Source organism: Panthera tigris, chromosome A3 (genome assembly GCF_018350195.1).
Source record: "Panthera tigris isolate Pti1 chromosome A3, P.tigris_Pti1_mat1.1, whole genome shotgun sequence".
Taxonomy (NCBI): Eukaryota; Metazoa; Chordata; class Mammalia; order Carnivora; family Felidae; genus Panthera; species Panthera tigris.
This window is the reverse complement of record NC_056662.1, coordinates 45,237,809-45,263,600: the sequence shown is the minus strand read 5'-3', so window position 1 is coordinate 45,263,600 and position 25,792 is coordinate 45,237,809. Positions and strand designations below refer to the sequence as shown.

Below are 25,792 nucleotides of genomic sequence, written 5' to 3'. Positions count from 1 at the left end.
TATGCATGCCTGATATGTTGTTTTTTGTATTTTATTGTTAATCTTTCTGTGTTTGAAAGCCAGTTCTGATTGACTTGGTCTTTGATAGAGGAATTTAACCTGTTTGTATTTATGATATTTTTTTTGTGTGTGATAATCAACATTTTTGGTTTTTCTTTTACTTTTGTTTTTTGGGAAAGAGGTCACTTTCACTTCATGGAATATACTTTGTGATTATAAAATATACTTTCTATTTTCTGTCATTCCAATAATTATCCTTAAATTAATAAAATAGTATTAAAACTTTCTTTCTTGTAATTATTCATATTAATAAAAAACAACAGTATTTGATGATAGCCCCCTTCTTTTACTTTAACCACATATATCTTTTGTACTTCTCACTTATCAGCTATTTTAAGTATTTTGTATCCAGATTTTTTTATATATAATACTTTTAGAATGTTATTTCTCTTATGTTAATCATTTTGAGGATTTACTCTACTTTTCATAACCATATTAACTCCAATTATATAAATATAGCTCACTGTCACAGTGTTTATACCCCTGCATCTTTGTTTTTGGATTGTTTAATCTCTGTATTTGCTGGAATGTGAATTTTCCAGAATGTGAATTTTCTTAGTATGTTGAAGAGGGGATATGCAGCTGGTACACTTCCAGGTCTATAACATTTTTTCTTCTAGCTTCAAACATATATAGCTGTATATATACTTTCCAAATTGTACTCTTTTTTTCCCTCAAAACTCTGGATTTGTTTGCTTTTTAAAATAGCTATAGTTTGTTTACTCTAGCTATCTTTACCATGGCACCTGGTCTACTTTGGGGCTTCTGTTCTCCATATGGGTGTATATTCTGGGGTGCATTCTACTTGCCTTGGCCTACAATGAGCCATGGACTGCACTGTCTTCTGGAGTTAATGTTGCAGAGAAAAAGACTGAGATTAGCCCGACTTTTGTTCCTCTGTGGATATTCTGATTTTTTGGATTTGTGTAGGAATTTTAGTTATATATTGAATTTACAACTTTTAATGTGCTCTGTCTAGCTGTTTCTCTCTGTTCAACCTATTTAGTTCCTGGGAGGCCTTGTGATACACAGGGTTGCAGTGGGGGTCTCTGTGGCAGACTCTAGATTCATGCTTTCCGTATTTTCATCTTCATGTAATATTTCCTCATTTCAGAATGTTACTTATTTGTGTGTCATCGTTTTCTTTATTTTCCTAGGTCTTAAAAAAAAATTCAGGGTCCTCTTGGATCTTTTAAGAACATGACTCAGAAATTCTAAAACAATTACCCTGTTTCAGAAAATCTCTTTCAGAAGGAGGAGTTTCCATATTTCTCTAGGATGATCTCCTCCTTCATTGCATATTCTGGTGTGTTCTGCCCTCACAGGAGGGGCACCACCTCCACCCCACATGATTCCGTGCAGGTTCATCTGTGCTTTAAGCAGCAATTCCTCTAAGTGTTTTGCTTGTTGGATAGGATCCTTTACCCTTTCTGGGTTTTAATTGCTTAATGTGGCTTTCAACATTTTAATATTGGTTGAATTCTAAAATACAGGAGAGAGAAATTAGATGTCCCTCCATTTTTATTACATCCCATATTTCCTTCAGGGGTCTTTGTCTTGTATTTTAGTCTCTCTTTTGAAATATTTTTATTCATTTTCTCCTTAGCTGAGAAAAGTATTGCCTCTCAAGTGATGACCTAATCAAGCATTAAGGTTTCCTATAATGTTTGGAAACACAATTCCATGCTTTGTTATATCTTTTTCTTAATTAAAAAAAATTTTAACGTTTATTTATTTTTGAGAAACAGAGACGGACAGAGCATCATCAGGGGAGGGGCAGAGAGAGAGGGAAACACAGAATCCGAAGCAGGCTTCAGGCTCTGAGCTGTCAGCACAGAACCTGACATGGGGCTCGAACCCATGAACTGTGAGGTCATGACCTGAGTGGAAGTTAGATGCTCAACCAACTGAGCCACTCAGGCACCCTTTACATTTTTTTTTAATGTTTATTTATTTTTGAGAGAGAGAGAGAGAGAGCAGGAGACGGGCAGAGAGGGAGAAACAGAATCCGAAACAGGCTGCAGGCTCTGAGCTGTCAGCGCAGAGCCCGACACAGAGCTTCAAACTCACCAACTGTGAGATCATAACCTGAGCCAAAGTCAGATGCTTAACCATCTGAGCCACCCAAGCTCCCCCCATGCTTTCTTATCTTTATCAAGTGCCTACTTGCGAGGTTCTGTGTTTCTACTGTGTTAGAGTATGAGCACCTTCCTTAAACTAGAACATTTCCTTGTGTCTGCCTGTACACATGAACTAAAATTAGAATTCCCGTTGTCTTGCTCTTTTTTAATTTTTAACTCATCCCTCTCTTTGTGCATGCAGTGCTTATTAGGAAACATGACATGCCAAGTGCTGTTCTTGAGGTTGGGGATACAAGATGGCTAATAGAGGGTCCCTTCTAGCAAGGAATCTAGCACCGAATGGTAGGGTAGGTCCTGTGTTTGTCTAACTGGGAAGCATGCTGGTGAGGGGTGTGGTGAGAGATATGGTCAATGTGGGCCCTTTTGAAGAGGTGATGGTTCGCTTCAGTTTTAAAGACTGAAGAGGATGTAACAAGATGGAACTGTGCTTTCCTTGCTCAGTAACAGCATGGCTAGTGATTAGGTAGATAGCGTACTGTTCTGGAAGGGATTGCCATAGAAGGAGAAGGAGAAGGAATTGCTAAAGAAAGCTAACAATGTAGCTATCTTATATTTAACATTATGCAGTTCCTTATTTTAACTCATTTCTCTTAAATTTTAGTTCTGAAACAAGTGTTGACACCCAGAGATCAATGTACATATTTTGTCTACACCAGAAAGCTGAGTCATTGTCAGTAAGAGATGCATGGCTAGGCCCATGACAGCTGAAGAATAAGTTGTCCTCTCTGTAGGTCTACCTGGAAGTGACCATGCCACCAGCCTCCTCCTCCCCTTCCCATGGGTCCTTCTGAAACCAGACTGTCCTTGTGGCCTTCATGGTATTTCCATTAAACTCATCTGCCCAGATGTCAGAAGTTTTCTTCTCATTTATTACTCAAAAGGTCAAGGAACTAAGACTTATGTTCTTTTAGATAAAACTCCCTATTTTTTCCATAGTTAACACTTCCTTTACCTTGCACCCTTGTGTCATGTGGCTAGTTTCAGGGAGAGTTGCAGCTCGTGTTCCCTACTTCTGGACATAACAGGTTTAGTTGGTCATTGTTTTGGTAGATTACCTCACGTGAGTTAGGATGTTATCTTGTCCTCATTCTTCACCGCCCTACCTTTCTAAGTGGAATTGAAATCAAGTGTGAATCTACTGGGATATGTTGCAATCATCTGGTAATAATTTGGGGAAAAAATGTTTCCCATACAAATTAAATGAAGATCAGCAGTTTTAAAGTATACTATAGCATCCTGTATGAACTCCAGCTTACATTTCGCATTATTCCCGGTCATGCAGTAGGTTCTGAAGAAAAAAGAACTATGGATAATCAGTTAAAAGAATGACAGATTCCCTGATGTGCTGATCAGTAGTAATACCTAATTTTGATTTCAAGTGTGCTATAATGGATTACCATATAGATGCAGCTGAGCACTGAGCATTAAACAGAGTCATGTGTTTTTCAGAAAAGTAATATTTATTCACACTGTGTGGCTTTCTTGAAATTTTTTTTTATTTTACTCTCCAGTGAAACTACAAACAAGATGTCAATAGCTTATGTGGCATTCACAGTAGTGTAGCTTAGAATATCAGCTGCAGTAGAAATGCCATAATTGCCTCAGTAAAGGTAGGCTTCATCTGGTACTTTCTGAGGGACAGGCTTAGCATTTAGACACAGATGGTCATGTGGGGCTTTATTTTTATTGACTTCAGAGACTTTAATGCATAAAAAATGGTCCTGGCAATATTTGGGTACAAAAAGAAGCATCAGTGTAGGTGATGTTTCAACCTTTGAGTGGTTGTGTAAGATTCTGTCCATTTTGGAATGTTTTTAGTAGCTCAGATTGGGGCATGGTGTTTCATATCCAAACCTTACCGAGTTTATTTTTGAGTGTCTTTAAAGTCCATCCATTTTATAAATCTGAAAACTTTTATCCAGAAGTGGTGATGATGATAGACCTGACCTCAGAACAAGTTGGAGACTACTAGTGGCCTACTGACAGTATCCAACCATCTAGATACACATCATCCCACTGCATTTTTTATTTTCTTTATAGTAAAAAGACATTTTTCTCTATTGCACAGTAAGAAAAGAAACTTAAGGAGATAGGGTAAGTATTTTGGAAAGCTGAAAAGCGTGATTCAGTGCTGAATTTCCTGACTAAAAGTAAAGGTCTGAAGAACAGGCATGCCAAGCATTTGTATAGCCCAATATAAGATCTATCCTGAATCTGTGGGGTAATTTTCTCAGCATCTTCTATACGACGTTTTGAAATCAAGTGGCAGAATGGGATCAGAAGATGATCTCAGAATGCAGCCAGGGCGTCCAGTACCCTTGGCAGAGAATGCACGAGGAAGTAGGACACTGAGTCCTTGCCGTGCCATTCCCTCAGGAAGAGTGAGCTACACAGGAGGAGGCAGAACAAGGACAGGAAGCATTCAATGGACCGAGGCTTTGGTCTATGTGTGGCGGCAGCCCATTGACGAGAAACAATGCCAGCAGACAGGATGCCCCTGAAATAGGGTTCACTGCTCTTAGTACTTCAGCCTCTTAATATGATGAGAATATTCTAATTAATAATTGGAAGATTATTGTGGCTGACAGAGTGATGTGCAGCTCACATCACCCTTCAAGAAAGAATTTGCTACCTAGCTGCAAGGAGTAGGGCCAGCTGGCAGCCCGAGGCTGTAAGTGCCTTCAGCTCTCCAACCACAGTCGCTCTCTTCTCATCATGATGCCCAGCCAGTGACGGAGCAAGGTGGTGGTACAAGGACCTCGCCATTTTCAGGCACACATGGCCCCTCTAATGTGCCATCTTTGCTCTGGAGCTTCTGCTAGGCTGGCAGATACTTTCAGCTCTGTATGGTGGTCTGAGGCTCCCAGCCCCCTCCTACTGCTTCATTTCCCTTGCACAGATGTTACTTTTCCAGTAAACCAGGGCACTGCTAACTCCACCACAGCATTCATCTCCCAGAGAACTCCACCTGCAACGAGTGTTATTCATCTGTTATCAAACATGCTGAATTAGCCTTTGTAATACATTTTTTTAAACTTTTTTTCAATGTTTATTATTTTTGAGAGAGACAGAGACAGAAGATGAGTGGGGGGAGGGCAGAGAGAGAGGGAGACACAGAATCTGAAGCAGGCTCCAGGCTCCGAACTGTCAGCACAGAGCCTGACGCAAGGCTTGAACTCACAAACCATGAGATCATGACCTGAGCCAAAGTTGGGACACTTAACTGAGTGAGCCACCCAGACACCCCTGTAATACATTTTTTTAGTGAAGGGAAAGTTTGAGTTTGAACTGTAAAACTAAGATGTAAATGGAAGCCTTGTTTCTCTCTTCCGTCTGGAGACTTGTAACCCATCCCCAGGTCGTACTTTTTCTGGGCTATAGAGCGGCTCTTTTGGGTTGGCAATAGACTGCTGAGACCCTGATCTTTATTTTCAGATCCAGAGTTGTTGATTTTCTCACACAAACCTCTTTGCTTGTGATGTTTTCCTATAACTTGTAGACAGCTCTCTGGGTTCTCACTCCTGTCTGTGGCCTTGTCTGTAGCTCCTGGGCATGTTCAGGTTTACATTTTGTTGGTAGGACAGCGTTTGCATGGGTTCTTTTAAAATATTCCATAGAGAACTGATATATTTACTTCTGATTCCCTTTTAATATAGTGGATCTTAACAGATAACCCAGTTGATACACTTACTTCCTTTTGTGTATTATTCATCTTATACGCACATTGATATATATTGCAAGGGGAAGACCTGCTTTTATTTTTTCCCCCCAAAGAACCATTTACTTGCCTTTGCGCAATGTATAGATTGATCCATCCTGCCTGGTGTTTGGTGTCTGGCTGACGAAGGTTATGGGTTCTTCGAGCAACAGATAACGTTGAGTTTACTTGGTTTGATACTGAAGTTATTTTGTTAGGTGGCAATCAGTTTCTTATATTTTCCATCATCCTTAACTTTTTCTAACTAGTTGTGCATATAAATAGTCATAAGTGTTTTTAATCTTTAAAATAAATAAATGTGCAAACACTTGGCACATCAAAAATTTCTTTTTTGACCTGTGCACACATGTCTCTAGCTTCTGCTATACCTTCTTCATCCTTACTGTCTTCAGAGAGCTTCAATGCACTGATGTCTCTAGGGTCTCATCTTCTGTCATTTTAAGCCCTCTCGGAGGGACCTTATGCATACATATTTTCAGCTGTTGCCTATATTCTGTTACCACCCAAGTCCTGCTTCTGCCTTCCAGACCCATATATATCTAATTGCCTAGAACATCTCCTCTAAGAAGTCTGTTGACGCCTCCAATTCCAGGATGTCCAGAACCAAATTGGACATGTTTCAATTCTGGGATTCCTTCTGGATTTGATGTCTTAGATAGGGGTATTGCCATACTGAGCCACTAGGAAATCCTTCTTGAGTACTCCATTCACCACAACTACTCTGTCTGACTGCCAGCTCAACAGTTTTACCTTCAAATATCATTATATGCATCTCCTCTTTACCGTGCTGAGCTTTGTCCAGGCTATTTCATTCCTTCTCTGAAATGTTACCATTGCCTCTTCATTGATGTCTCTGCCTCTCGTCTCAGTCATCTTAAATCCCCCCCCCCCCCAGCTGGAACTTGTTCAGGGACTGAACCTGTTCAGTGCTTCATGAGATCATGGCCTCACCTATCTCTCCAGTTCCTTCTCCTCCCATCCTCATCTACCTACTAACCAAGTAGAACCTCTAACTGCTGCTGCTCTTTTCAGATATCAAGCTGTTTTTGCCTCTTAGCCTGCACACATGCTCTTCCTTCTATTCCTGTTCTCCACTAGGCTAATTTAATTAATCCTACAAGTCTCAGCTCAAGCATCCCTTTTTTCTGGAACCATTCTGTGAAGGTTCTGAGATGAGGTGCTTTCCCCCTCACCTCTACACCTCCTCATACAAACTCCTATTGGGCTTTTTTCTTTTCCTCTTGAATGATATTTTCTTTATCATCTCTCTTGCCCACTAATCACAAAACCCTTAGAAGGAAGAACTAAGTATTTTATGAATATGAACTTATTTTTGCATTTCAGACACCAAGCTTGGTATCAAGTGTGTAGATATTTTTCACTAAATGGGATTTGATTGTCCATTGTGTGTGTGTGTGTGTGTGTGTGTGTGTGTGTGTAAGTGTGTTTGGGAGTATGTCCGCATTAATACAGAATAAAACAGGATATAGGATACACTTTAGAGTTATGGACTTAAGAAATACCAAGTCAACATGTTCTAGAGGAAGTCAAAAGTGGAAATGTAGGAGAGAGCTCGTGTCAGTGATTGTCAGCCATGTGGTCAGCCACATACAGCTTTTAATATATATAATCAGAAATGGTCTTCGATATAGTTTTATAGCATTTTCATCCGTGTAGATGTGTGGTATGAAGAATTTGTAAGAAATACCATAACTAAATATATTTATATTTTTTTATTTATGTTTGTCAGAGTTTGAAAAATTCTTTTAAATCATACAGCTTTTATTCTTTGAGTTTTCTTTACTAAGTTCAGGGTTTAAAAACTGCCCATACATTTTAACGTAAATATCGGTCATCAGTCAATGACATATAAGGAGTACAAAGGTACATTTTATGTTAACGTGAACAAAGGGACAAAGCAAAGGTCAGGATGACCTGTAAAACTCATGGTTTTACAAATAAAATGAATGCAGAATTCTTCTACTGAGTATTTATTGAGCACATGCTATGTGCCAGCCATGCTCTAGGTGCTGGGTGTACTTAAGAGGAAAAGACAGAGGTGTTCTTGCGCTTGCAGGGCTTACACTCTGGTAGAAGAAATACTGCCTTCAAATGAGTGAACTTGAAGAAGACTTCAGTGAGGGATGAGGGCTATGAAGAGGACAGGGCAGTAGAGAAAGCATCAGAGCAGTGGGGAGGGAGCCAGGCTCTTCTAGAAGGAACGCCCAGAAAAACCTCTATGGGGAGGTGACGCTTGCAGTGAGAGCCGGATGGTGAGGTGGTGCCATCGGTGCCAGGCTGTGAGTGGAAAAGCATCCAGGCCGAGTGTGAAGTCTGTGCCATTTGGAATCACCTGCGTTTGATGCAAGTTTACCTGTTGTGCCTTTTCTCAGTAGACGTTCTTATACATTTACTGTCATCACCTGAGAACGAATGATGCGATACATGTATGTTATTGACCCACTTGGAAAGTTAAGATAAGAAAACGAAACAAAACAAAACCCCAGGCAGGTTTAGATGGAGGAGGTAGTTTATTAGCTGCCTGGAAATACACTTATTCGGGAGATCTGGATATAAATTTTTTACCTTCGTCTTTTAAAATGTTAGAATATTAGCTTAGATAACCTAGAAAGAAGATTTTTCGTGGTAAAATAGTGATATCTTTCAATAACAAGAAAATATTTTGACTGTTTTTTTTAATTTCTACATTTCTTAAAAAGGTGGTTGCAAATAAAGTACAAGGAATCTTATGATCCAACAGTAACTTGCCAAAACTTACTTTAGAGTGGGGAAAAAAGAAAAAGGTCCTTTGGGTCTTGGGGAGGGATTTGCTTTTATTAGCCAAATACTCTTGTGTGTCATAAATTCATTCTTTATCGTACCTTCCAGTGTTTGGGGCGAAGGAGGTGGAAGTCCTGTCTGCAATCTGAAACTTACTCTTAGCTATTAATTTCAAGAAATTCTTGGCAGCAATTTCATTTTGTTATTTCACTGAATGAATGTTCAAGGTCTTCTCTTCTTTGTTGTTCATATTTCTTCGCAACTCTGGTCTGTATCCAGAGACTAGTAATGATAATGCAAACGGGAAATTGAAGGCCAAAAAGCAGAAACCTGGGGCATCTAGCATTTGAGAAATTATTCTTTTAATTCTTAAGCAATGGCTATGATTTAATTAAGATAAAATTATCATTTTAGGTTTTTTCCCCCCTTCTTTTCCTTGTTTTCTTTTAGGAAGAATTAAACTTGGGACAGTGATGTCTTTAAGGTACTCAGGTAAAGAAGGTTGCCTGGGGCAAGTAAGACACTGTCCCATGGGCTACAGGGTCAAGTGTGCTATTTACATTATTATAAATCATTTGTTTTCTTTCTGTTTTCTTTTCTGAACTATGTATATACTTTTCACACATAGTACTATCATGAAATGTGTAGTTTATGTTCTCTTTATCTTACCAGTTTTTAAATTTGTTTTATAGAAAATACTGCAGTTTCTACCTGAACGAATTTTCTTTCGATGGCATTACCAGAGTATAGGTAAGAACAATTTAAAGATTTTTAAAATCATATGGATTTTTTTTCCAGTCAAATTTTTAGTAATGTTTTATATAACTAGCACCATCAAGATTAGGTTATAACAAAGAATGCTAACAAGGATATGTTGGTCAAAAGCAAGACAAGTCCACTCTGGACTTTGGAGGAAAATATAATATCTATCCCTGCTCTAAAAGTGCTATTTAAAAAGAATGGTTCATAGATCTGTAGCATCAGCCTCACGTGAGAGCTTGTTAGAAAATGCAGAATGTCCGGCCCCAGCCAGACCTGCCAATCACAGTCAGCATTTTTTTAAATGTTTATTTACTTTTGAGAGAGAGAGAGCACAAGTGGGGAAAGGGCAGAGAGAGAGGGAGACAGAGGATCCTGACAGCAGAGTCTGATGCGGGGCTTGAACCCACAAACTGTGAGATCATGACCGAAGCCAAAGTCGACACTCAACCAGGTCTCAAGACAGTCTGCAGTCTGTAACAAGAGCCCAAGGGGATTCCTGTGGATAAAAATTGTTTGAGAAACATTTTGATCTGGAGGATTTTTCTTAAGTGACTTCATTTTTTTCTTACAAAAACATCTTGTTCTTCATGACTTTATCATTGATCAGAGCTATTGTGTTTGAATACGTTAGTGTGTGGCAGCAGGAGGGAACTTGCAATATAGCCAAGTTACCACGGCTGCCCTTTCTGTGCAGCTCTTGACATCAAACATTTCCTCTCAACTTAATATTCATGGCATAGCTGGCATAATTTGTGATATTGATGGTGAACCTTTCTGTTTAAAGAGTATCTGGTTTGGTCTGTCTGCCTTAGAAGACTTCTAGTTGCTATAATTTTTATACCTTGCCAGATGATCATATTTGTGGAGAGCATAACCTCATAATGGCATCCTACTATCTGATCATTCATTCATTCAAATATTTATTGAGGGAGAAACAAAGTTCTGAGGCTGAAACAAAGAATATGTCACCATCCTTGTATTGTGTAAGCTGATTGCCTGGGGTGAGGGGTAGGTGAGAATAAAATAATTAGAGTATAACTGTCGCTATGAAAAGTATACTGGTAGCAACAAAGAAAGTTGAACAATTCTATTCAGAAGACCTGAGGAAGGCTCCAAGAGAGGTAAATCTCCACCTGAGCCTTGAAATATGAGTGCAGAAAGGGTTTTCTAGATGAGAGATCAAAGTGTGAAAGACACAGGACCTGAAAGAACATGGCATGTTCGATGAATATTTCAAAATTCAGAATCCCAAATTTAATTTAGTACTATTTATGTGAAAAATGTTACTGGCCCTTATATAAACTGAACTTAGTAAAGTATATATAATAAATACATCTACTGAACTGAATGATTAAATCCTCACTTTAAGGTAGTGCCTTGGTCTTTAAATCTTTCAAACACACAAAGAAGATTTTCCTTTACATTATAGAGTTATTGATAGCATTTCTGTTGATACTTCAACCTTGTGTATTTGAAGTAAAAACTTAAAAATCAAATGCTAAGTATAATCTGAAGAGATACCACAAGGACTTGTAGTGCTCTGTGGTGTAGTGGGAATGGATGAAAATGAGAAATAACATGCGGTATGTTTTATCTGTGCTAGATATAATCCTTCCATTTTGTTCGTATCTTACAGGAAAACCACACTTGTTTTCTTCAGATAGTACTTTAAAATGTCTGTAGATTAATAGCCCCTTCTCAGCCTGAATGAGCTTACTAGAACTAGGTGTAGAAATTCATTTGCCATTTGTGTTGTGCAACTTTATGCGCCTCATGGGTGGTGTGATGTTACCTTAATTCTGGCTGCTGTTACCACATGGACTGGTTAAAATTGTGGGTACAAGTAGCTTTTTACCCAGTTTAATAGCATCTGACCATGAACAGTGACTCTTGGACTGGGATTGCAGAGGAATAGTCCTTTTGAACCAGCATAAGAGCAGGTGTTGTTTACCTCGTTAGTATGTAGAATAAGCTAGTTTATCTAGTGTATAGAATGAGTTATATTTCAGAATGCTGAAATATGGGCATTTGCATATAAAATCATCCTGTACTGATGTATGACAGACATTAACACAATGTTGATGTCTATAGGTAACACCCCAGGGACTGGGCACTGCCCTGTAACCAAGAGGATTCTTATTTCTGTAGCCTAAGATATGAATATTCAGCAACAGTGGCATAACTAAATCCAAAAGAGCCTCAGTCAGGTTAGTCAGGAGTGGCCACCAGATGAGTTCAGATTCAAGTCAGGTCCTGTCCACTAGTGAATTGCACACAAAAAGCGTTAGTTTTCATAGCTTTCTGGATTTTGAAATTGCCAATAAAGGATTGTGGATTTGTAACTTTACACATTTTTTGACATACCTCACTCTCTTGCATTCTTTTCAGTTTATTCGGATTTGTTAAAATGGTTATCATTTGTCACTGAAGGTCTTGACGAAGTTAGTTGTAAAAACTAAGTAAATATTAAGGAAACACCAGATTTCAGAGGAAAGGAACGTGTCTTAAATATTTCCGTAGCATTGGTATCTTCTTGACTTCTGCAAAACCTCTTGAGTCAAGGAGAGGAAGCTTTTCACTAGTCAGTGCCAGACATTCTAGGTATCTAATAGTCCTTATTTTAGATCTTTTACATTCTATATACCTAGTATTTCTTACTAATATGAAGAACACTACTGTATAAACTTTGTAATAAAATGTTACTGTGGTTGGTAGTGGCCAGGGTTCTCTGAAATACTGGGTTAGGATCTTAAAGCTGGGTTTGCACACCACTGATTCAGTATGTTTCCTGTCTCGCACTACAAATAGTGTCACCAAGTATAGAAACCTAAAATAAGAGCAACTCCTACATTCTGCAAGTCTGAAAAGTTCTCAGACCTACCGGATAGCCAGGTTTTATCCTGGGAAGGAAGAAATTAGTTTGAAATACCACCTGACACATTGTTTGAAGTCAGTTTCCTATCATGCCATTTTGTTTTGTCTATAGTGAAGAGAGACATTTCATTTCTCTCAAAATTGTTTTTAAGTTTTATTTTATTTATTTATTTTTATTAGAGAGAGCAGGAGAGAGGGGTCAGAGGGAAGGTAAGAGAGAGAGGGAGAGAGAATCTCAAGCAGGCTCGACACTTAGCACAGAGCCCGACACAGAGCTTGAATCCCATGATTCATGAACTATGGTATATGCTAACCTGCTACTTAACTGTTTATAAATTTCCATTACTGATTACAAATGGGAAAATTTTCCTGAAGTCATTTTATTTTGTTTTTTTTTAGTAATATTTATTTTTTATTTTTTAATTTATTTTATTTTATTTTTTTATTTTTAAAAATTTATATCCAAATTAGCATATAGTGAAACAATGATTTCAGGAGTAGATTCCTTAATGCCTCTTACCCATTTAGCCCATCCCCCCTCCCACAGTCCCTCCATTTTAGTTCAGTAAATCACGATGGACAAGGGTGGCCACTCAAAGCCTTATCTCTGTGTGATAATGAGAGGTCACAGGATGTGAGGAGATGACCAAGAATGGCACAATAGTAAACCAAGGATATTTGGGGCAGGGGCAGGCTGTGGCCCCTTTTCATGTGCCCAAGCATCATTAGTATAGGACTGAAGTTATATGTGTGTTTCCTTTAAGAGGGTTTACAGTTCATGAGCCTCTAGAAAGCAAATCCTGTCCCATTCAGTGTACAGTGCTATGCCTGTACGCAGTAAAAGTTTGCTGAGGGGTGGGAAGAAATATTTTTTACTAGAGATGTTTTATATAAAAAATTCTCCAAATAAATAGCTCTTGGGCTTAAAAGAGTAGGTTCAACTAATGGAAAATTCACATAGTACCTCATATGTGTTTTTTATAAATGAGTGATTATTAATCTAGCTTGCTCAACTAGGTTCTTATATATAATATAAAAACCAATGCAGATTTGCATTGGTTATAAAAACTGCAGATTTGCTTGTGACTTTTTAAGAGTATCCCCCTGGCTTTATGCCTTGGGCTTCACAGTGGTCTGACAGTGCTTAGGATGTGAACACAACCTCTGAGCAGCCTTATTTCTCAAAGTTTCTACAGCTCACTGGGCTCTAACTACTCCTCCAGACACTGAGTCTGACAACCTCCCTGGGTCCATCATAGGCCACACCACAGCTGCCTCTTCCCTAGGGAACAGGGTCTCCCATGCACTCTACACTAGGACTTCCTCAGAGGTGCATTGCAGCCAGGCTGAGCTACAGGGACCCTGCATGCCTCCATGTCCATCAGCGGATGGCTGACCCTCATGCCCCCTCAGCCCACTTGGTGTCTTCCCAGGGTCCTCTCTGGCATGCTTTCATCATCATTGCCCTGCATTTCTTGCTCTCCTTCCCACTTTGGACATGGCCCTCTGGAAATCCTCTTGGGTGAAGCCACAGCCCTAGAGTCTCAGCCTCATTGTTTCACCTCCTCAGCTATCTAATACCTGGCTTTTCTCTCAGTCTTCTCTGTCTCCCTCAGAGCTGTGGGGGTGAGATCGTGGTCTTTCTTTTCTCCAAGACCCATTCTAGACCTCATCCACTGCCCCCTCTGTGGAAACCTCTCTTCCCTCAACTGTACCTTGTCCCTCCTCATTGCCACCACGTCTTCTGATCTCCTGCTTACTTGCCTTTTTTTTTTTTTTTTAATGGCTTAGCTATTTACCCATCAGCTCCTTGACCCCCTCACCCTTTGTGGCTTCCTGACTTTATCTTCTGGACACTTGTCATTATGCAGATTTGTATCTGAGAAAAACCTGTGTCCTCCCGATTTTTCACTTAGTCACTCTCAAGCCACCTGCTCTGTTTTTTGCTTTTTTACAAAGCTGGTCTTTTTTGGGAGTATAATTGATGATAATAAACTCTATGTAGAGAAGATGTTAATTTTGATAAGTTTTGACATAGGTGTACACCTACGAAATCATTACAACAGTCAAGATCATGAACATAGCCATCATTCCCAATGGTTTCCTCATGCCTTTTTCCCACCCCCCTGCCAAGTTCCCAGGTAACCACTGATCTGCTTTTTATCATTATAGATTAGTTTGATTTTCTAGAGTCTCATAGAAATAGAATCATGCAGTATATACTCTCCTTTGGCTTCTTTCATCCAATAAAATTATTTTGAGATTCATCTGTGTTGATGTATATCTTAATAGTTCATTTCTGAGTAGTATAGTATTTCATTGTATAGTTATACTATAGTTTATCTGTTCACCTGTTGATGGGCATTTGGGCTGTTTCTAGTATTTGCATACAAGTAGAACTACTGTAAACATTTGTGTACAAGTCTCTATGTAGACATGTACTTTCCTGTCTCTTGAGAATGGAATGGCTGAATCATATAAAATTATATGTTTAGTTGACAGACTGCTTCCCAGAGTGGTTGACATTCCCACCAGTAGTATGAGAGTTCCAATTACTTTACGTTCCTATCAACACTTAGTATCATCAGTCTTTTTATTTCAGTGGTAGTACTACCTTGCTGTGGTTTTAATTTTTCATTTCTCTAATGACAAATGACTGTGAACATTTTTCCTCTGCTATTTGCCATCTGTATGTCTTTGGCAAAGTGTACGTGTGAATTGATTGGCCACTTTTAAAAAAAAAAATTTAGTTTGGGGCGCCTGAGTGGCTTAGTCGGTCGGCATCCCGCTTCGGCACAGGTCATGATCTCTCGTAGTTTATGGGTTCAAGCCCTGCGTTGGGCTCTGGGCTGACAGCTCAGAGCCTGGAGCCTGCTTCAGATTCTGTGTCTCCCTCTCTCTCTCTGCCCCTTCCCTGCTCACATTCTGTCTCTCTCTCTCTCTCCCTCTCTCTCTCTCTCTCTCAAAAATAAATAAACATTAAAAATTTTTTTTAATTTAGTTTGTCTTCTTAATATTGAATTTTAAAAGTTCTTTACGAATTCTGGATTTATGTGCTTTACCTGATATGTGACTTGGAAATATTCTCTCCCTATCTCTGACTTGTCTTTTCATTGCTTTACTTGTGTCCTTCAAAGATTCAAAGTTTCTAATTTTGATAAATTCCAGTTTATTGGTTTTTCTATTATGGATTGTGATTTTGGTGTCCTGTCTAAGGAATCTTTGCCTAACCCAAGATCACAAAGATCTTCTGTGTTTTCTTCTAGAAATTCTGTACTTTATATGTTTCATATTTAGTTCCCTGATTCCTTTTGAGATTAATTTCAAATTCCTCCAGTGGACTGCGTTCCTTTGTGCTTATTGTAAATATTATAGTGCCAGGAAGTTCTGTGTTCCTGCTCCACTGGCAGCTGGCAGCACGGCTTACACACCATCAGCACCCTAAAGGGTGTTTCTCTGTGTTCTTGTACCCTTCCTGGTGGTATACTGTCTTTGCTTATTAATTGGTTTGAGGCATGATATACAGAGGGAGTTTTTTAAAAATAAAAACCACACAAGAATCAGTTTTATAATGTTAAAGTTATATTAGAACTATCTTTATGAACTAGTGACCTTAAAAAGGTGTCTAAAAGATTGCCACTTCATCAAGAGAAATTGTCAAGCAAGGCAGTTCTCACAATTGAAAATGACATAGGCAAAGAAGATTTTGAAAATCTTGATGAATTTGTTTTGTTAAAGCCAGGAGAGTAAAATTGTAATACATTCTGTGTTATAAACAAAACTTAAGCTAATGTGAGTTTTAATAATTTTCGATTGTTCAATATTGAGTTTTTTGTTTTTCAATGTTTTTTAAATGCTTAAATGTTCTGGGAAAAAATTAACCATTAAAAATGTATGAAAACATATCTATAGTGGTACACAGTTTTCCTTTTATGTTAGGCTCCAGTATGACTTAGCTGAACACTGATACTTATTTAAAACCTTAATAATGTTCATCATGGATTATTTGGCACTAATTTTGATTTTTAGAAACTATTGTATTAAAATATTATTTTTTTTTATTATTGAGTTTTCTTGTGCAGACCCCTCACTCTTCTTGTCCTAGACCCAGCCCTCCTTAAAAGCAATAAGACTTAACATTAAAAGGATGTTTATAAAATACAATAAAAGCCAGTAGAAGTTAGAAGTTCATAGAGTCAGTCCAACTAATTAGATTTTATTTACTCATTTATTCACTCTTCCCTCACATGAATCAACATAGTGGCAATCAGTAGGGTTGAAGAGGCACCTAAAATTTGGGAGTGGGTATAATTATAGTTTGGATGGGGTATTTAAAATTCCAAACAGATGTGATATAGAGAGAGAAACTTTTTGAAATTAAAATGAAAAAGATTTCATAATGGTAGTTAGAGTAGCAGTATCTTTGTGAACTTTGGACCTTAGGAAATACCTAAAGTAGCTCTCCGGTATTTATCACCAGTTTTCATGTTGAAACACTATTCTGTGTGCTCCTACTGCACAAGTTTTCTTTCTAATGCTGTTCTTATTTAAAAAGAGTTTCTTAGAGAATAGCTGATGCCTTATCTTGTGGGGAAAATGTGTTTTTCATATACCAGGCACTGTTCTAAGCATTTATATATGTTAACTCATTTAAACTTCATTAATAATTCCCCATGGTAGGCACTGTTATTATCCCATTTCACAGATGAGAAAACTCAGGCATAGTGAGATTAAGTAACTGACTCAGGTTATACAGTAAATGCAGAACCTAGATTTGAACCCTAACAATCTGACTTCTGAATCTGGCTCGTAAATGCCAAGCTATACTACTTCACATGTACAAGAGTTTCTTGCAAGATGGAAACATCAAACATGTATGTGTTTTCTATTGCTGCTCTAACAAATTACCAGGTTAATTTCAAAAAAAGTCAGGGACTGTTGGCCGATATGGGTCAAGACATTCTGTATGTCTCTTTGTAAAGTCTGTCCTATTTATAAGTATTTTTCTTCTTTCCGTTGTAGAGAAGAGTGGATATGGGCAACTATGGGTAGGCCAAACATTAAAAATAAAACTGTGGACCCATTCAAAGTAGGGGAGGGGCTGATAAGCCTCAGTGGTCACGCACAATAACCAGGAGAAAGTGTTCCAAGAATGTGTTGCAAAATGATAGATTTGCCAGATGTCCAGGAGAAGAGCTGTGTGAGCGGACTTTATCTCGAGTCTTTTGGGGAGTGGAGTGTCTGTTGGCCCTGCCAACCACATGAGGTCCTCATGGGCATACTGGAGTCAATATTAAACTGAGGCAGACCAACCTTTGTCCAAGAATGGGTGAACATGGAGGCAAGGGATAAGGCCCCAGGTTAAGGAGAGGTGTGGGATAAAATAGTCCCATGAGAGCAGACACTTGAACCTTAGTTGTGAGAGAGATTAGCTCAATAAATGCTGGCTCTAGACCAAAAAAATACTGGATATGGTTTGGTGACAGAAGTAGAGGGAAGAGGGCACTTTAACTTCTGTTACTCATTCACAACCGTTGGTGATTTAGTGTTGTTGGTGACTTAGTGTTGTAACATAGTCATAACAATGGTGACTTTCCACTGAATCTTAGTGTTAAGTGTTATAAATAGCAACAGCAGTTACAAAATTGTGTGCATTTAACTAACATGTTGTATCTATCCACTTAAATATGACCTGTAGAAATTTGTTGAGACTGGCTCTATTTCTTAGTGGAACATCTCTTGAAATACATTACTGGAGTAAATATGATTTGATGTGTGAGTTTTAATTATTGCATAAAACTTATCATCAGGAGATTGAAGTCATTTTTTTCCCCAAAATTTTAGAAAAGGTTCTCTTGCCTGACTTCCAATACATTTTTTTATTTTTAAAGATTACTTCCTTCTTTAAGGTTAAGATTAGAGCCTACATATGATATTTAGGTGGGTTGCCAAGCCAACTCCATACTAAGACATGAACATGTTATAGAATAATATGTTTCCATCCTTGTAAGAGAGACTTTTCTAATTAAAGTGGGCAGCAGCACTGAAGTTTTTGCAGTTGAATGGTGTAGTTCTGAGTAAACGTTGATTCCTCCTCCTTGACAGTGACGAAAGAGCTCTGCTAAAGGATTTATTGATTGCCCGAACATATAAACGTGATTGTCACTGCAAGGAAACATGCTATCTTGAATATTCGCAAAATATTCTTGTAAAAATGTTTTATAAGCAGTAGTTTTATTTATTTTTACCTTTGGAGATTAGAAAAGAATCATTTATTTTATTCATGATGAGATGTTTGCACTAGATCTACTGTGGGTATATGTGTTACTTAATATCAGTCATTTTGACTATTTTAAGAGTTTCGAAGAGTTTCACACTTAAAGCAATTTTATCTTAAAGATATCTCTCCTTCTGTGACATTGCTTTTCTTTTCTTTTTAAAAAAATTCTCTTTTGTCATAAGTATAATTTTTCTTTCTAAAACTGACCTTTTAAAAATACATCTTAATCCACTCTGAGTTTTTTTTTGTGTGTATGGTATAAATTTATATACTCTTTCTAACTCAGTGTTTTAAACTTTCAGGCTCAACTTTAAAGAAGCTTCTACACACTGGAAATTCTATTAAGGTATTTATTTTAGATGAATGTGCAATGTCATTTTGCAACATTCTTAAATTTACTAGTGCCATAAAGTGACAAAATGAGGCCATTTGTAGAGAAAAAAGATCTTTAAAAACCACTTGACTTACTCTTTATTTTTGATTAAAACTAGTATGGAGTTTATTAGTTGGAGTTTTTGTTCTTACATCAAAACTTATTGTGATATACATTTTAAATATCATTTGGGGAGAAGGGCTTAGGATTCAGAGTTTGGAATTTGGAGTTCTAATTTTGATTTTACTGCGTACAGTCAGGTAACCGTCAGCAAGGCGCTCACTGCTCCAGTTTTATCCTCAGGAAAGGCAAGGGTTCCTCTCCAAGCTTCCGAGCTAACATGCTAGATTCCGTTCACCCCAGCAATCTTGTTAAAATTCTAGTTGTCTCTGAATTACTTTTGCTGGTTTTGAGAGCCATTCTGGGAGAAAAGAGCAGCAGAGCCTTACTCTTGAATATTTGTTTGCAGCATAACTTTAGGTTAACATTGGCTTATTTTAAAACAAACATACCTTTTATAATGATATATAATACCATTTGATGCTAGATAAGATGACCCTAAAACATAAATGACAAAAGAAGCCAGCTGGGGATATATACTTTATGGAAGGTGATTCACTTATAGCTAATTGAGTCATGTGTGTGACTTTAATAAGTTCATATTAAATGGAATACTACTTAGCAATGAGAAAGAATGAAATCATGCCATTTGCAGCAACATGGATGGAACTGGAGGGTATTATGCTAAGTGAAATAAGTCAGTCAGAGAAAGACAGGCATCATATGTTTTCACTCATATATGGAACTTGAGAAACTTAACAGAAGACCGTGGGGGAAGGAAAGGGAGAAAATAGTTACAAACAGAGAGGGAGAGAGGCAAACCATAAGAGACTCTTAAATACAGAGAACAAACTGAGGGTTGATGGGGGCTGGAGGAGAGGAGAAAATGGGTGATGGGCACTGAGGAGGGCACTTGTTGGGATGAGCACTGGGTGTTGTATGTAAGCGATGAACCATGGGAATCTTCTCCCCACACCAAGAGCATACTGTACACACTGTATGTTAGTCAGTTTGACAATAAATTATATTAAAAAAATAAACATTGAAGACAACTAAAAAATAATAAGTCTGTATATTTTTTGTTTTATACCAGCTTAAACACTCATAGCTACTTAAATTCGGTGTGTTACTTCTCTTACATGTTGAAAAAAGGGAATGAGCTATTCCTAGCTTCACAACAGATCCCACATTTTATTCCTATTTTAATTAATAGTCTTATAGTTAAAACCTAATCAGGTTGTGACTTTATGTTTGTTATTGGCCTTATTTGTATTTCGTTAACTTAAATACAGTTATCCTAAAAAATTGGAGACGTGATAGAATTTTGTAATTTTCCTCCTGTTAAATTTTCTGCAATTTGGTTAGATACACGTAGAGCCATGTCATGTTTTGTCTGTTATGTGTTCAGCAATGTCCCCACTTATATTGCCTGCTTGGGGAGAAGTGGACAGGTGTGAGTGGTCATGCAGGTTTGTACACAGCAGTGATGTGTCCACGGGCATGTCTGAAAGTGTGCCCTGGAATCTACTGTTGATGTGTAGAACTGTCTCCAGACAGGGTGTCTGTCTCGGTGTATTTTACTTCTGTGGGGAGTCAGCCAAACTTGCTTTTTTTTCTTTTTTTCTTTTCATTTCACTTCACTTCACTTCACTTCTTTCGTCTTTCCTGCAGAGCCTCATGTTTGGCTTAAACACTTGCTCTGGAAGAATCTGCACTACCTTGGTATAGTTGAAAGGAGATCAGGGAGTCCCTCAGTTGCCTGCATTTGGAGCTCACTGCATCTTACAGCTTCATCTGACATTTTTTTCATCTCTTCAGAGCACAATGAAGGTGGTAGAGAGAATGGAGTAGGGACATGAGGCAGGGAAGCTGGAGAGCTGCCCAATCCCATTGAGCCAGGTCTTCAGGGTCTTGTTTAGCTCTAAGTGTTCAGATTTTCAAGAACATTACATTATACGTGTACATATTGTAGTGACATGACAAAAACTCTATTCAAAACATAGTGTAAACTTGGAGGAGGATTATCTTTGCATTGTTTTCATGGGTAACCAATTGATGATATGGGCACTGTTATAACTCTCTTAACCCTATACCAGTACTTTGTGGTAAATTCTATTATCCCTATTTTACAGAGGGGGAGACTAATGCATAGAGAAGTTAAGCAGTCCTCCACTGGTCACAGCTAAGCTAAAGTAGCAGAGCCTGAATTTGAACCCAGGCCCTGTGGCTCCAGAACCCACACTCTTAACCCTTGTGTTTATTGCAGCATGCCTGCTAGTCACTAAGAAGAGCTTGGTGCCGTAATTCAACAGTACCTTTAACTTCTGGTTTTTCTTTCTCAGAACTGATTCTGCATTGCAGTGCATCTCTGCATATACATTTGGGTGTTTAATTTTGTTGCCTTTAATTCTGCTTTTAGATAAGATGTGAAGGGATCAGGCTGTTTCTTCTGTGGCTTCAAGCACTTCAGACAAACTGTGCAGAAGAGCAGGTGCTGATTTTTGCTTGCCTTGTGCCTGGTTTCCCAGCAATCATGTCATCCAGAGGGCCCTGTACGCTGGAGACACTCATCAGTCCTAGCCCTAGTGGAGCTGATGGTGAGTAACTTTAGCAGATCTTACAGGCTGAAATGACTCTTGAAGTTACATTGAGGAATTCCTTGGTTTGTCATTATCCTACATAGAAATCTTTATTTCACAGATGGTTCAGAGGAGGAGTTATTTTCTGCTCATATTCATAGTAAAGTCTAAAGACATTAGAATTGAAAGAATTGGAGCCTATTTTATATGAAATGATGACAGGAGAAATTTCCTGAAGTGGTGGAAACAAGAATGGAAGGGAGGGGACAGATGTTGGCAATAGCAGAGAGTAGAGACGCGTGGTATGTCTGGAGTGTTTTTGTGGCTGTTAATGAGATTTAAATCCGCCATCCAAAACTACTGTCTATTGTCCTCCTCAGATTGTTTCATGAGCGGACATTCATCTGCTCACCCAGGCTCTTTTTTGCCAGCTGTGTATTTCATGCAGCATTCATGGAAGGACAATAGTGGCCTCCTGGGAGTATTAATAGCAGCCATTTGTGTCTTGTGAGTTTTCAAGAACTTGCCAGTTAGGGCCATTGCTTTATTAATGCATGTTACTTTATTGCCCAATGACATGTACTTGATCTTAGGCTGACCAAAGCAGAATTTGAAAGAGAAAAGAATGGTTTAGTGGGAGAGGTGGTTTCATGAGCATTTGTACCATATTTCTAAGCCCTTCATGTACACTGGCTTGGAGTATAGTCTCAGCAGTTCCAGTGGAGGGATAGATGTATGTTAATAGAGACCATTTAAAAACAGAAACAAAACCCTCTTTAACTTCGGTGAAAGAGCCCTGCTTTTTTTTCCCCACTCTGCAGCAAAGGTATATCCAGAAGAAATCACTCCACTCCTACCAGCCATATCGGGGGAAAAGATTGCTGAGGACCAAACATGCTTTTTTCTTCAAATACTATTGAAATATATGGTTATTCAGGTAAGAGAAAAATCGTGGGATAATTCAGTAATGGTCTTACTCTCTGTGGGAAAGAGAAAGCATTTGTACCTTTGCTTTTTACTTTGAGGTGATTTTATATGATACTAAAAATAGAGTATGTACCGGGTCACATCAGCAGAGACCTGGCATATGTACTATTTTGTGTAAGTGTTTATGTCACAGGAAGAATTCAGTTCTCCACCGACTTTTAGATCATTACCACATTCACACAGAACACTTCACTTCTGACACTTGTGGTTACCAAACGTGTAAGTGTTTTCCCCCATCAGACAACTCCGCCACACCAGCTGGATGTCCTACAGTTTATTTCTGCTTTGAGGCTGTCTGCCTGGAGATGGCATCAGATCCCACAGGAGAAGGGCTCAGTCCCATGAGATGGTTCTGTCACAGTCAGGTGCCAGTTACTAGTGGTAGGCCCCAGGTTACCCACTGCTTCTATACAACTTGGCTACAAATCAGAGGTTCCCACAACTCCTTTTCAGGTTCAACTGATTTGCTAGAGTAGCTCGCAGAACTCCGAGAAACCTTTGTTTCCATTTACCACTTTATTAAAGTATGTGATAAAGGATACAGATGAGCAGCCAGATGAAGAGATACAAAGGGCACAGCCTGGAAGGGTCCCAAGCGCAGGAATGTCTGTTCATGTGGAGTTGGGGTTCATTACCCTCTCAGTACATGGATATGTTGACTTACCTGGAAGGTCCCTGAAACCCTTGCCATTGGGATTTTTCTGGAGGCTTCCTTACATAGACATGCTCCATTTCTATCCCCTCTCCCTTCTAGAGAAATGGAAGGGTTGGGGTGGGGGTGCTGAAAATTCCAAGTACTAATCACAGTGTGGTCTTTCTGGTGACCAGCCCTCACTCAAGAGCCATCCAGGAGCCCACCCAGAGTTGTTTTACTAGAACAAAAGATGCTCCCAGTGCTCTTACCTCTTAGGACATGACAAGAGTTTTAGGGGCTCTATGCCAGGAAGTGGGGGCAGAGAGCCATATATATTTTCTGTTATCTCATAGTGTATTAATCTATTTTTGCCTCTTTGCCCCTTCCTGAACCCTGATCCCTAGGCTAGCAAGGTGGATGGAGGAGGAGGCAGGCCCAGAGGCTGAACAGGCATATCTGGAAATAATAGCCAGAGCAGGCAGGAAAATTTGGGTGGGAGCACATAGAGGTGTTTCTTTGTGCTGTCAGCACAGGTCTGCTTGATGTCACAGGCTCCTTTCTCTGATGTTTACCAGCTGAAAACAGAGCTAATATCATTAGTTTATGATTTCAGTAGGCGATCTCTTTCTCTTGGTCTACATTTCTGAGCATTGATATGGTTCAAAACGACTGGATTCCTTTCTCTTGGCGAACACTGGTCATCCCTGAGTTCTTCCTGGGAACTCTGTCCAATCTCTGTGTCCTCCACAACCAAGTTTGTTGATGTCGTAATCTCTGCTAAATCCACTTCCTCACCTGACACTCACTGCTACCTGCCTCTGCCCTGTCCCTGCTAAGACGGAGGCCCAAGATCGTGAAGGAGGTCTAGTGGTCAAGTCTAGAGGAAGGACACTTTAGTTTTTGCCCTACTCAAATCATCTTTCAGGTGATTTGACAGTGACTGCCCCTTCTTTGTGATATTCTCTCCTCTCATATTTTCTTCCTGCTTTCCTCCTCCCTTTCTTTTATTTCTTGCCACTTTTCTTTGGGGACTGTCTCTCTCTGCTGTTTCTCAAGATTCAGTCCTTGGCTCCCTTTCTGACTACTCTGTCCTGTTGGGCAATCTTGTGTACTCTCCTCTCCCGTTTCCTTTAGCCAGCACCAGAAACACAAGGACTCCAAAATCCTAAGAGCAGGCTGGCGTATTCTGTTGTCTTCTGGAAACTCTGCATTTCCACCTGCAACTCAAACCACCTGTTCAGAAGTGGTAGGGCATTCCATCTGTCCCAGGAGATCAGCATGAAGTATTGAGAACTTGGATGTGTTGGTGTACTTGGGTCTCATTCTAGATATGTCACTAATGAGCTGTGTGACCTCAGATAAGTCACACAATCCCCAGAATCCCAGTGGAGGAAGGATGCCGGTGATATAAGGTGGTGGTTTTTATGCAGATTGTGCATAAATCATGTGCAGAATTGTATGTTCATGTCCATCCCTCTCTTTTTCTCTCCCTTTTCTCCACTGGCTCACCCCAGAGAACTTCTGATACACTCTGTGTATTAGAACTTCTGACAGGTCACAGACACTGAGCCCCTCTGCCCCAGGGGCATTCAAAGTTCCACATCCCTTTACCTCAGATGCTGCACAAAGTATTTTCATTTTCTAAGTGGGCTGCATCATGAAGGAAGTTGGGAAGCTCTGCTTTAGAGCACTCTGTGTTCTAACAAGTGCTAAGAACTAGTAACAGGTACAGGTGGACTGGCAGGCCTGGCTTATCTTAGCCTGTGGAGTGCTTTTAATAAGGAGAATGCACTTTCCAAATTTCCATAGCTTTGCCTTTTAATGATACTGATTTTGCATGAAATCCTTGCAAGGGGTTATTTCTTTATTTCCTGTTTATCATAGGCGTGCCTGGGTGGCTCAGTCAGTTAAGCATCTGACTTCGGCTCAGGTCATGATCTTATAGTTCATGGGTTCAAGCCCCGCATCGGGTTTTGTGCTGACAGCTCAGAGCCTGAAGTCTGCTTCTGAGTCTGTCTCCTCCACCCCCTCTGCCCCTCCCCCACTCACGCTGTGTCTCCATCTCTCAAAAAGTGAATGAACATTAAACAAAATTTTAAAAAATTCCTGTTTATTATAAATGGCCTTTTTTGTGTTAAAAAAAAAAAACCCACCAGATTACATCTGACTAAATGTTTAAGGGCAGAAAGAATATTAAATCCTTATAGAGAACATGTGGGAAAAAATAAGGGCATGATGTAGTAGAGCCAGTTTAAAAAGATATGATATCATTGTGTGATTTTTTTTTAATACTCAGTAAAAACGTGTTTCACGTAGTTACCATTTTGGTCATGGGTTTTGGTTGTAATTATATTGAAAACTTTTAATGTTAAAAAAAAAACTTGCATTCCCTTAGGTCTTTTCTTTGAAGCTTTCATTCTTGTTGTTTGAGTTTTAAGATACAATTTCATTACATGATTGTCAACATTATTTGTCAAAATATTTTTTTGTGTGTTTAGAATAGGAATTTTAATAACAGCATTTCAGTTTAGTATACATTAAGT

General features: G+C 38.9%; 1 protein-coding gene across 8 annotated transcripts in view; it reads left to right on the top strand.

Moving 5' to 3' along the window:
- RALGAPA2 (Ral GTPase activating protein catalytic subunit alpha 2) overlaps positions 1–25,792 on the top strand; it is a 322,541-nt gene that overhangs the window by 47,673 nt on the left and 249,076 nt on the right. For all 8 annotated transcript variants that reach the window (XM_042980989.1, XM_042980987.1, XM_042980988.1 and 5 more), the window contains 4 exons: positions 9,393–9,450; positions 18,919–18,962; positions 21,469–21,646; positions 22,450–22,565. In XM_042980989.1, the coding sequence (XP_042836923.1) occupies positions 9,393–9,450; positions 18,919–18,962; positions 21,469–21,646; positions 22,450–22,565 (396 nt within the window). The remainder of the gene's footprint in view (positions 1–9,392; positions 9,451–18,918; positions 18,963–21,468; positions 21,647–22,449; positions 22,566–25,792) is intronic.